The sequence below is a fragment of the Martes martes genome (genome assembly GCF_963455335.1).
Source record: "Martes martes genome assembly, chromosome: 14".
NCBI lineage: Eukaryota > Metazoa > Chordata > Mammalia > Carnivora > Mustelidae > Martes > Martes martes.
In genome coordinates, this window is record NC_137902.1 from 36,837,523 (window position 1) to 36,851,096 (window position 13,574).

Consider the following 13,574-nt stretch of genomic DNA (forward strand, 5'->3'; position numbering starts at 1 on the left):
TGTTACCATTAGAAAGAAAACTTAAGTTGGGTTTTCTACTAGCTGTAGTGTTATTTGCAGTTGGCATTTTATATAAAAACTCTTCAAGAGGTACAGGTTATCTGAATTGAAGTGCTGAATGCTACCAAGTAACATAAAACACTTTCAAAAGCCAAATGCTCAGGTATAGGATGTGGAAAAGATGCCTTAAAATGGCATGTGTGGAAAAAACAACACATGGGTAGATACCAAGGAGAGATTTTGATTTTGGCTACATTCAGGGAAATATAGTTTATAGAAAAAAGAAAGGATCATTCTACCATAGTCCTAAAACCTCACTTTGGATATTAAGTTAATCTCAGCACAAACCACTAGCAAATGATAAAGACAATTTGAGGAGAACTAAAACTGACCATGATATAGATGGGGATGGGGTGAAATATAATGGCATGTTTATCTTAAAAGGATTCTTAGGGTACATAGAACAATTTTCTTCAAATACTTTTAAGACATATATAGTAGACATTTGGTTTATGGCTACTCAGCATAACTTGATTTATAATCATATAATAATAGCCACTGATCTATATTTGGTGACTCAAATTTCTTCAAATTTATCCAAAACTAGTACCGCCTCTGGATTACAAAATTACAATAGCCATTACATTCCCATTTTTGCTTAGGTCAGTTTGAGCTAGGTTTTCTGCCATTTGCAACTAAGAGTTCTGATACAAAGTGTCACCTCTCAAAAGGATTAGATCTTTGAGGTCCCAAAAGACAGCCCAAAATGTGTAAACTTCAGGCCAAAAGTCTTCAGTTATATGGAAGAAACAAATGTGTAAGAATACAGACTATCTGAAAATGAAATTATCATTTAGGAAGATAATTCAAGCTCTAAGTTTTGAAGGTTAATTGATAAAGGCAAATGAACTCTGAGGTCTTTTTTTAAACCCAAGACTCTATAAAATTACCTCTAAATAGTTTTACATTTTAGAAAGACAAGAACAATTAATGACAAAATTTACCGTTATTATAAACATACTAATTTTAGTTCAGTATTTTACAGAGTTGTATTTTTCATATGCTGATTTTATGCTTTATTGGTATTTGACTTCTTATATATTGGTATGTTATAATATCTAGAGAATTTTAAAGTCACTTAATAGACTTTAAAGTCTAAATATCTAAATAGAGGCTTATAGTTGTATTTTTGTTTTGGTATCATAACTGTATTATATTATGTGTGAATTTCCTACTTGGGAACACAATTTTAATTACAACATTATTCTCAATAGGGGAAAATGACTTGTTGCAAAATAAAATATTTGCTGCAAAATGCGACAAATGCTTCTACTGATAGGTCAGGACTTGAGTCCTGAATTTCTGAAATACTTAAGTAAAAAATCATTCCCTTCCCCATTCTTCCTTCTTGAATAAACAAATGGAATGAGCAAAATAAAAACAGCAGGGACCTAAGTAAAACATTTTCAAATTTTAATTTATGAAATACATTGCAGTATGGATGTATGTTTGAATATGCATAGAAAAAATATCTAGAAGGATACATATTAAATTGTTAACAGGTTACCATGCTGGTGTAGAATTAGGGAAGGGTAAGGGGGGGGTGTCCCTACTTTTAAACTCATATGCTTCTGTTATGTTTGAAATTTTACAATGAGAATTCATTACTTTTATAATATTCACAACCATAATAGAAAAATTTTTTTTAAAAAAGTAACAAAAAGTAAAAAACACACAAATATGTATACAGTAGTTTTAAGAGCTACATTAGAGGTATGGAGAATTAAATCACGTGGCACACTTTTCCGCTAAAACTGTGGTGGTAAATACAATTGTGTAGTATATAACCAAAGAAACAACATTAGAGAAGCTACTTTTAGCAACATCCCAATTAAAAATGTCCCCTGGGATAAGAGCCCTTAAACACTGACCCTTCAAGATGGATATTAAAACTGAAAGCAGGGCTTAACTATTCCTGTAGAATCTATATATAGGAAAACATGTCAATCCGAAAACTTTAGACAAAAGAAAAAGCTTCACAGAAGTAAATTTGGAATTATAAAACAATTAACCAAAAGCCAGAAATTGGGAGTATGAGAACAATCCAGTCCAGACCCAAAACCAAATCACAGAAATCTTGGTAATCTAAGGAAGTAGATTAGGGACATCTATTTTACCATTTGTTTATCATTTCTCCCAATTTCTCAATTGGCCTGCTTTTTTTTTTTTTTTTAAGATTTTTTTATTTATTTATTTGACAGACAGAGATCACAAGTAGGCAGAGAGGCAGGCAGAGAGGGAGAGACGAGGAAGCAGGCTCCCCGCCAAGCAGGGAGCCCGATGCGGGGCTCGATCCCAGGACCCTGAGATCATGACCTGAGCCGAAGGCAGAGGCTTTAAACCACTGAGCCACCCAGGCGCCCCTCAATTGGCCTGCTTTCTATCTCAATGATTTTAGCCTAAGCATACTGGAATTTTAATAGGAAGGAGTAAAATTAATTTGGGAGATAATATTTGTTATTTCTCCTGGGTCCCTTAAGTTCAGTATTTGAAGAAGTCTTTTTTTTTTTTCTATTTGTTTTTTCTCTTTTTATTGAAGTCCCCACAGATGACAAGCTTTTTATTATTATGAACTTTTTTCTTTCAACAAAGAGGATTCTTTAGGTGACTATCAGGTTGAGGGTTAAACATTCTCATTAAAGTTGAAACATCTGTAACTGGAAGGGTCCATCTTTTGCAAGCTACATAATTAAGAGCTTAACTAATATAATTTTGCACTCCTGAAAGAGTATTCCTGACGTAGGTGTCAGGGTTTATACAGAATTATACTCACTGTGTGAGTAATATGGAAAATTTGATAATATTTAATCGAAAATTACCATAAATAGCAAAAATAAAGGGTATAAATGGCCATACCATTTTTAAAAGTTACAATAGCTGAAATATCTGTTTCTCAATGGACTATATTAATTTTAAAAAAAGGAAAACAGCAAAAGAGTCAACATTATGTATATATAAAGTATTTAGCATGATGCTTGGTACATAACCATCCAAAAAAATAGCTCTATAATGAACAATGGGTTAAAATAATAAACAAAAAAAAATATAATGACCCAAAATGGAGAGAAAAGCTTAGAACTAATTTCCTAGTGTATGTATTTAAATAGAAAGTCGAAGCTCACAGAGAGCAGTAAGGAATTCTTCATTTTCTGGATCTACCTTTTGGGCCCTCTCATAGTACTCAGCAGCCTGCCTTTTTTCTCCTTCCAGCTTGTAAACAAACCCTAGCGCACTTAAACTCTGCACATCTGAAGCATTGTGACTGAGTCTCTTGACAGCCAATTTCTTCAGCGCACTTGTCAATTTGGTGCGTAGGGACGACCGGTCTTTGACCTTTAAGGCTTCTAAATAATGGTGGATAGCAGTACTTTCTGATTTACGGTGAAATTCCTGAAAGCGGCCATAGTGATAGTGGATCTGATGTTTGTGATCATCAGTTATGTTCTCCAGACGAAGGGCTTTTTGGAAAACTTCTTCAGCATTGCTGTACTGGCCTCCCTCAGCATACATGTTGGCCAGATCCGTGTAGGCAAATGCAAACATAGAATCCTTTTCCACAGCTGCTTTGAAATGAAATATAGCAGATGTAATCAGCTCATCAACTTTCAGTTTATCCTTGCCTTTAGGTCTGTTTCGTGTAGCCTTCTTGATTTGGATCATTTGTGCCCTATAGCAAAGTCCCATCTGGTGATGCAGGAAGGAAGAGGTTGGTGTCACCTCCAAAGCCTTTTTCAAAAGTTCCAGAGCTTTGTCCCAGGAATTTTTTCTCCTGTAGAATTTGGCTGCATAACGAAGGACATATGGTTGGGATGATATCTGGTCCAGGATTTCTTCAATATACCTTTCCCCTTCAGCTTCTGCATGTACATCTTGAAGCTTCAGTGCCAGAAAAACCTTAATGTAGGAGTTATCTGGGTTCAAGGTAACAGCTTTCCTCAGAGGGCCCAGGGAAAAGCTCTTTATAGACCCTTCTCTGTCAGAATCATCCAGCCGGTACACTGTGATGGCATAGCCGATGTTAAATTCTGGATTGTCAGGTTCGACTTCCAAAGCCTTCTCAAAAGCTGCTTTAGCCCTTTGGTAATACTTTCCTCCAAATTTCAAGAGTGCCCATCCTTTTTCACAGTCAATCTCAGGACACTCCAACTTGTAATTAGAAAGACTGGACAATTTCTTGCAAACATTCCCTATTTTGTCTATATACTTCTGAGATTCTTTGAGATGGTCCATGTGATAATATACCCAGGCATAGTTTCCCCAAGTGACCAGACTTCGTATTTCCTCTTTGTCTGAGTGTTCTTCCCGGATTATTTCTTCTGCTTGTTCCAGGCACTCTAGAGCATCTTTATTTTGGCCTTTCAGGTGTTTCACATAGGCCAATAGGTTATAAAGAGTGAGTCTGGATTTTGTGGTAAGAAATTCAAGTTGTTGCCCAATTGTATCTTCCACATCAAACAGATCAATGTCTTCCTTAAGTAAATTCCATGTAAAGTGACATTCTAACTCCAACAGAATGGCCTTCAAGGAGTCCTTAGGAATTTCACTGTCAAAGATAAAATCCCTTTTAATTTTGAAGAAATGAAGGAAATAATCGATCTTTAAACCTTATATACAGTTTTTTGTTTAACAACAATTCTACCTTTTATTTGATCTTACAGTTAAAGCACTAGTCCTCTATATCTTTATACTGGTTTCCCTGGTGTAGAGTTAAATTCTAGAAATATCCTCACTATTTATTGCAAAAGCAATTTTGGAGAGATGACAGGATTATCTATGTCACAGGATATTTATTCCCTTCTGGTAGTCACTAACCCATGAGTACCTCCAATTTTTCAGAAGGGAATTTAAAATGTTTTATTTACTTCCCGTGAAAATTAAGAATAATAAATATATATAGCAATAATTAATATAAAAGTTCCATTTCTATATTATGAGTAGGAAGGGAAAGAAGAGGTACAAAATAAGAAAAAGGAGTACACTGAAGAAGACACAGAAACCATACCAATATATCATTTTTACAGAGGAAGCAAGGAAGGGAAAAAGAGAGGGAGGAAGGAAGAGAGAAAGGAAGAAAGAAAAGAAGGAACCCCTACAGAGAGAAAAAGCACAGAAACAGATAGTAACTGGTATACCAACAGATGGGGAAAAGCATTAAGTTTGAGATAGATAAAAGGAGAGTAACAGATTTCCAAAAAGATGGGGAAAAGGCACAAGGAAATTTAGTAAGCTTAACAGATTTGATATAAGTGCCACATCCTTCTGACCTCTCGAATTGTGGGCAACATTAGCCAATGCTTATTATTACCTTGTCACTGCTATTAAAATTCACTTCACAAATATTTGTTGAGCTTCCTTTGTGCAAGGCACAGTGTAATCTCTGCAGGGCACACTACAGGCACTATCTCTGAAACTAGGAAGATACAGAGGGAAGGAAGGGCAAGGAAATATTTATTCATTACTGAGACCATTTTATGTGCAAGATCTTCTAAGTAACCCTGAGTATGTAACCGTGAACAAGACATAGCCCTGCTTATACAAAGCTTATAAGTAAACAATTACAATTCAGCATAAAGTTCCAGGGAAGTGACCCAGGAAGTGTACATAGTCAAGTGCTGTGGACATCTGTGGTTTTTACTTGGTGAGGACCCATTCTTTTGGTTTCCATTTCTGGAACATCCTCTCCTTCTACTCAGTCCATGTGATTTGAAATGGATTGTCTACCTTTAAGTCTGGGAAGGGACATGATATTCTAGCCATTCCCTGGTCCCAGTGATATATTCAGAGGTAGTCCAATTAAAATACACTTTTGTTGAAATGGGACTTTGATGGAACTATCTCTCTTCCTTCTAAAAATTTTATGTTGGTACAATACAACCTTGGGTTTGCTGGTGGCCATCTTTCCAAACTTGGGGGGAGAGTCTGCCTGACTGAGAAAAAATCTCATAGAGAGGAAAGCAGAGTTTAAGATAGTGACTATAAACAGTCTTGCCTGGATCACCTTATCTACCCCTGGACTCCTATTTACTTAAAGAAATAACCTCCTGCTTAAGCCACTCTAAATTAGGTTTCTATTGTCAGCAACTGACAAAATCCTAATTAACATACCTGGTTTTATTTTTTTTGCTTTGCTGATAGTGGGAGTGTGACAGTTAAGAAAGACTGGGTGGCTCAGTTGGTTAAATATCTGCCTTCGGCCCAGGACATGATCCCAGGGTCCTGGGAAGGAGCCCCACATCAGGCTCCCTGCTCAGTGGGGGAGACTGCTTCTCCCTCTCCCTCTCCCCCATCCACCCCACTTATGTTATCTCTCTAATAAATAAATAAAGTCTTAAAAAAAAGACTTTCTCAATCTATGATTAACCATAATTAAGAAATGTATAGAAAAAAGAAAAAAAATTCCTGTGTTCGCTTTGGCAGCACATATACTAAAATTGGAAAAAAAAAATTCCTGGGCGCCTGGGTGGCTCAGTGGGTTAAAGCCTCTGCTTTCAGCTCGGGTCATGATCCCGGGGTCCTGGGATCGAGCCCCATATCAGGCTCTCTGCTCAGCAGGGAGCCTGCCCCCCCCCCCCGCCCCACCTCTCTCTCTGCCTGACTCTCTGCCTACTTGTGATCTCTGTCTGGCAAATAAATAAAAATAAAATAAAATAAATTTTTTAAAAAAATTCCTTAAGTCTTCTCTCAGAGGAAAATGCCGTAATTATGAACAATATCTGAATAGTAGACAGGGTATGTGCATGTGAATGTGTGTTTACTTCCTTCAAATGCATACAAAGACCCCCATCCCCTTGTATGTAAAATATAAATATATAGTTGTATAAATGTTTATGGGAACTATAGTAATAGTGCCCTCAAAACATTTATTGACCACTTCATGTCATATGTGTCAGGCAATATCCTAGTTGTAGTGGATAGCAGTGAACAAGTTAGAAAATGGCTCTTTCTTGGCAATTACATTCTGGGAGAGGAAGAAACAAAGCAGTTGATGGAAAACAAATACGTAGACAAATCAATATGAAAACAAACAGACAATATAATTCCAGGTAGTAGTAAATGTTAAGAAAAAAAATCTGAGTAATGGAATTAACAATGGTGGTGGTTGGGGAGGTACTTTAGTTATAATTATGAAAGGACAGCTTTCGTAGAAAGGGGCAATTGAAGTAAGATCTCAACAATGAAATGGAGGCAATCATAAAAGATCTGAGGGCAGAATGGTCTAAGCCACTGCTTCTCAACCAGGGTGCTTTTGCTCCCTAGGGGATATATGGTAATGTCTGGAGATAATGTTGGTTGTCATCACTGGAGGAATGCTACTAGCACCTACTGGGCCAGGGATGTTGCTAAATATCCTACAATGCACAGGTCGGTCCCAACAATGAATTATCCAGCCCGAAATGTCAATAATGTTGAGAATGAGGAAACCTGGTTTGGGCTGAGATCAGTGAGTGGAAAGGCCCTGACATGAGAACAAACTTGGTGTGTTCAGGGGACAAAGGAAGAAAAGTGTAAAGAGGAATAGCAGAAGATGAGGTGTAGTAGTAGGCAGGGGCAGATGATGCAGGATGTGGGAGTCCATGATAAGGAACATAAATTTTACCCTAACTGCAATGGGAAACCACTGGGGGAAATTTCAAGTAGAAAAATGATAATGTTTGATATAAGTTTTTAAAAAATCCCTCTGGCTGCTGTGAGGAGAATGAACAATCAAGGATCAAGAGAGGAAGTTTGCAAACTGATATGGAAGCTATTTGTTCAACCAAGATTAACTGAGAAGTACAATGTAGAGGGCATGTTCTAAGTGCTGGGATACAGCAGTGAATAAAACAGAAAAAACACCCTGACTTCATGTAGCTTATATTCTAATAGGGCAGTGGGGTGGCCAATAAAAGATTTTTTAAAAAAAGAAAATATAAAGTATGTTAGATGGTGATAAAGAGGAAAAATAAAGCAGAAAAGGAGAAAAAAATGGGAAGTTGCCAGGGAATTTGAGAGGTGGTTAAAATAGAAAGAGCATGGCGAGAGCAAATCTCCCTAAAAGAGGCTTGAAAACAGCTGTCAAGGAAATCCAAGGAGAGATGATGCAAGCTTACACTGTGGTTGCAATGGAGGGTTGGTGAGGACTGCACTGGTTATATTTGAGGCAGAGCTGACAGGTCTTTCTGATGGATTTGGTGTGGGGAGGGCCATGAGGAAAAGAGAGAATCCAGGATGATTCCTATACTTTTGACTTGAGGAAGTGAGTGGACAAATCAAGGGGCCTATATGGAAATGTTAATTTTGAGATGTCTATTACACATCCAAGTGAAGATGCCAAGTATGAAATTGGATATTAAGGAATACAATACTGGGGATGAGGAAGAGTGAAGTTAGAACTAAGGTTATAAAATCAGGAGTCACAGACATGCAGATGGACTTTAAAACCACAAGATCTAGAATGAGATTACCTAAGGAGTGAGCATAGACTGAGAAGGCGGCCAAAAACTAAGCTGTGAGACACTCTAGGTCAAGTAGACTAGAAGGACCAGGAAAGGAGGCAAAGAAAGAATCATGAGTGAGGGAGCTGGAAAACTAAGAAATCTGGTATCAATGAAAGCCTAAGGAAGAAAATGTTTTAAGAAAGAGAGATGAATATTCAATGTGCAAAATTATTCTAAGAGATTGAGTAATTGAGGACAGAAAAGAGATCACTGTTTTGGCAGGAGTAAAGCTGTGGGGGACCAGGATAAGTGTTTCAGTAGAAAGGTAGGGATGAAAACATTACTGGAGGGTGCCTGGGTGGCTCAGTGGCTTAAGTGTCTGGCCCGGGTCATGATCTTGGAGTCCTGGGATAGGTCCCGCATCAAGCTCCCTGCTCAGCAGGGAGTATGCTTCTCATTCTCCCTCTGCTCCCCCAACCCCCATGCCCCATGCTCTCTTTCCCTCTCTCTAACTAATAAATAAAATCTTAACAAACAAATAAAAAAATTACTGGAGTGGGTTGAGGGGATAATGTGAGGTAAAGAAGTAGATATGGGGAGTAGAGGCCACTCTCTCAAAGAATTTTACTATGAAGGAACTAGAGAAATAGAGCTGTATCTGGAGGAAGGCTGACAAAAATGTCAAAATAATTTTTAACCACAATATTTTTAATAACTTAATAATATGTTATGATATGCCAATAGGAATGATCCAGTAGTAAGGGAGAAAATGATGCTTGTAGAAGAGAGGCAGGGACAACTGCAAGAAAGATGGAACATGAAGCTTAAGTGAAACTATACGTTGTTAATATTCAAAACTTTATCTCCAGCTTCAATCTCTTAATCATTGTTGCTATGCCCTTTGTCATCCAGCCCATGTCTACTTCTCTAGCCTCATTTTGTACAACCTTCCTTCCACTCCCTGCACTCTAGCCATACAGGCCTTTAAAAAAACTGTTACTTCTTCTGCCAAGTATGTATCTACCTCAGGGCATCTGCATGGGCTTTTTCCTCCCTCATTTTGTGAACTCTTCCTCAGAGAGTTCTAGCGCTTACTTAATTCTCACAATTCTGGTTTTGGCTCAAATGTCAGCTCTTCAAAGAGGTGTACCCCTGACCACCTTAGCTAAAGTCTAGTCTAGTCTAGTCTAGTCTATCACATTTCCCTTTCTGTATAGCACTTTACATCAATATTTGGTGGGAGTTGGGAAGGAGGAGAAGAGTGCTTTAAGTCAAATACTAGCTTGATGTTTTAAACTGAATCAGACAGAGTTTTAGGAACTGGAAAGGGGTTGTCCTAATAGCAAAAAGTGACAGAAGTTACAGAACTGAATTAATTGCACAATTAGTAGTAATGAATGAAAAAATAAAAGCATTTCATATTTACAACCTAATCTCTGATCTAATCTCTGATCTCTGATCTCTCCCCTGAATTCCAGACTTAATGAATTTTCAGTTCACACCTTCAGTTAGAAGTTCAGTTGGCATCTCAAATAAACATAAGCAATCCAGAAATCTGGATTCCTTGAGCTTGTTCCTCCCTCAATCTTTTTTGGCACCTCTTAGTTCCACAGGCCAAAGAATCCAGGAGTAATCTGATCTTTTCCTCTCAACCTCTTACCCAATCCAGTTGGAAGTCCTGTTAAATCTAACACCCAGATAAACCTGAAATCCAAGCACTTTCCTCCACTTTTACTACCGTTTTACTAGTCTAAACCACAATTACCGTTCCTTTGAGCTGGGGCAAAAATCTGGTCTTCCAGCTTTGGCTCTTGATCCCCTCAGAGTCCAACTAAACTTTTGAAAATGTAAACCAGATGATGTCGGTCTCCTGCTTAAAATCTCCCAATGGCTTCCCAACACCCTTAGATATTAATCCAGTCCTTGCCACGTCCTTTAAGTCCCTAAAGGACTTGGCCTTATCTATCTGTCCAACCTTTTCTCCTTCTACTCTCCTCTTCATTCACTGTGTTCTGGACCTTGACTTTCCTATCTTGAACATACCAAGTTCAAGGACTTTAAACCTGGTCATTTTACCCTGGGAATGTTTTGCTTCTAAATCTTTGCATAACTAGCTCTTTCCTATAACTCAGCTCCAACATTCTCTACCCAGGAGGCTACCCATAGCAGAAATATCTAAAATAGTCCCCTCCATTCTAGGTTACTATCTTAGGCCATTACATTATTTTCCTTGTAACTCTTAATACTTTCTCAATTGTGTTATTTACTTAATTATCTATTGTTGATCTATTGCCCCCATTTAAATGTAAGCCCCATAAGAATAGGGACCTTGTTCCGATTTTATATTTTTCACCACTGGGTCCCCAGCACTGTGTCCCTGGAATCTATTATTCTAGGCAGTTAATAGAAGCTCAATAAATAAATATGTGTTGAATGAATGCAGTTATATACTGGCAGTTTCTGGCATGTCCAGCCCAAAGGTATAGGCTTAGCGTAAAAAGCACCTGGATTCCAGACGAGAGAATTCTTACTAGTTCTTCACCTTCTGCTAATGGCTCCAGGCTTTCTCCCATTTCAGTTTTCCCTATCTCATTTGTCTTAAATCTTGGCATGCTCTCTGTCTGGCTTCATGTTTGGATTTTGAAAATAAGTTTTGGACTGTTTCCCATGGTCCTGACTGGGAAACCCAGTACAATTGTCCATTGGTAGTTGTTCCTTTTTCTCGTGTAACTGCACCCAAATCATGAGCAAGACATCCCCTTAACAACCTGCCCAGATCCATGGCAAATGGGCTTAACAGCCCCCCGCCCATCCATACAGTATAATGAACATGTTTCCGTTGCAAAGTTTACACCAGCCCAGCTGAAGGACGATAAAGAAGGCTGCCTCAGGTAATATGAATGTAGTTGTGAGATCTCAAGGGGATAATCAGTCAGTCACTGAAGTGCCTTGCCCAGACTCTGTGGAATTTATGCCCAAATGGATGCTATGCGAAGTTTAACTTTTCAAAACTCTGTCTCTGGAAAGCTGGCAGAGAGAGGTTATTGTGTCTGAAGAGGCATAGGGAATTTGGGGGGTTTGGCCAGGAAGGAGCAGTCTTTCATTGTCCTTGGGGGACAGTTAAACCCCAACTGGGTTCCACCCCTCTTCCAGCCCATCCTGCATACCATACAGCCCATCCCTTTTCTTCTCATTTATTCAGACATCTTCCTGATACCTCCTTCCATTCTTACAGATATTAGAAGTGAAGCACTTATTAAATTTCCTTTTTACTTAAAATAATAATAAACGTTTGCAAATATTAAGTACTAAGCAATCAACTAACCCCACAGTCCTAAGATTGGGAGCTCATTGATTTGTACGGATAAGAGACAGACACAGAGTTTTAAGCAACTTTGCTTTGGGTCACCCAACTAGTAGGTGTTCAGAATGAGGATTTAGAAGGGCTGTCTGCTTCAGGAGCCCAAGAGCTTAACCTCTCATCCCTCTTACTAACTGCGGTTCACTCATCGCGCACAGGGCAGGGTGCCAGCCCCTGGGGACACAAAGCGGGTGAGAAAAGGACCCCACTACCATAAGGCAGTAAAGGAGACAGAAGAGAACACCCCCCCCCCCCCGCCTCCAATAGCGGACTGGGCGGAATAATAGGAATCTGGACGCGGTTCAAAGGCAGCTCACAAGAAGGGAAGAACTCAGACCCAGAAACCAGAAAGGCAAAATGGCAGTAGCCGACCTAGGTGACAACTGCAGGGCTGCGGCCAAATCGTGTCTGCCCACATCGGGGGAATGGCAGCTGCCGTCCCGGGAAAGGGAGGAAGGCGACGGGCCTCAGGAGACGCCTGCCACGTAGAAGCCGCCCGGAATGGCCCTGGCGGCGGCTGCCAACCAAACACGGTCGCCGCCGCCTCCGCGGCAGAGTAGAGCCGCAGGGAGGGGGCTGTCTCCCGGGTAGCGTCGCCTGCCCCCGCCCCCCACCCCGGCCGGACAGTCCTGACCGGAGAGGGTCGGGGCTTCGGGGAAGCGCGCGCTCGGCGACCTTCCCCGCCAGGCCCGACTCCAGACGCCCGGAACCGAGTCACGGCTCTCGAGGGGACGCCCCAAACCCGACGCCCGGCTGCAGGGCGCGAGGGGCTCGGCCCCTTGAAGGGCCGCGGCGCGGTGCGGGCAACGGGCTGGGAAAAAAAAACAAAACACCACCGGCTTGAAACAAAGGCCTACGCGGTCTGGGGGCAGAAGCGGGGAAAGTCTTTACCTCATCGTGGCTGGGCGCTGCGTGTAGCCCCGGGAGGCGGCAGTCCCCTCGGGCTTTCTCCTCAGGGCTGGGATCCCGGCCTGCGGAGCGGCGGGACGCGCGCGCGAGCGGGCGTGTGCGCGTGCGCAGGGAGTGCGGGCGGGCGGTGGGCTCTTGCCACCAGGTCTCTACTGCGCGAGGTTGCTGCCCAGGCGTTGGCTTTGTTAAACGCAGGACCAGAGCGGGAAGAGGGAGCTGGAAAGTGAATCTGATCTCGGACTAGGCGGAGTCCAGTTCCAGGAAACGGAAACTTCTGCTAGAGCTGAGTGGGGCCCCGGCTCGACTGAGAAACCCCGGGTTGGAGGGAGCGGGGGCGGGGCGGGGGGGCGTGCACGTTTGCAGAGCTCCGTGTGGTTCCGTGTGGAATTTGCAGCTGGCCCTCTGGACTTTGGCCTGGGCTCTCACCTGTCTTGCTAAGCCTGCGTGGTGCTCGAGCAACCTTATTTATTTATTTTTAAATAAAACGAGAGGAGATTGTTCAGCGTTATTTTTGTTGTAAGGGTGGCACCGATGCTGTTTCCAGCTTTCTGCATCCTAAGCTGAAACTGAAGCCCTTGCTTCCCGTCTTCACTGAAAAAAACAAAAAACAAAAAAACAAAAAAACAGGTACAACGCTGTACACCAGTGCCATTATTTCCGTTGGGTAAATTTAAGGAACTTTTGGGGTCAAGATGTGTATACAGTTTAGCAATTGATAAGTATTGCTGAATAGCTTTGAATAGAGGTTTGTACACGTCCACTCACAATTGTGTAAGAGTGCTTGTCTTCTGTGCCCTTGCCAGCCTTACTCACCATAATAAGATTCT

At 40.7% G+C, this 13,574-nt stretch overlaps 1 protein-coding gene across 1 annotated transcript; it reads right to left on the reverse strand.

Annotated features, from left to right (window-relative positions):
- Nucleotides 1–1,459: 1,459 nt before the first annotated feature.
- IFIT5 (interferon induced protein with tetratricopeptide repeats 5) lies at nt 1,460–13,053 on the reverse strand. The gene is made up of 2 exons (XM_080823015.1): nt 12,730–13,053; nt 1,460–4,603 (listed from the first exon to the last, which is right to left on the reverse strand). The coding sequence occupies exons 1-2, from the start codon at nt 12,732–12,734 to the stop codon at nt 3,160–3,162; spliced, it is 1,449 nt and encodes a 482-aa protein (XP_080679141.1). The 5' UTR covers nt 12,735–13,053; the 3' UTR covers nt 1,460–3,159.
- Nucleotides 13,054–13,574: the final 521 nt, after the last annotated feature.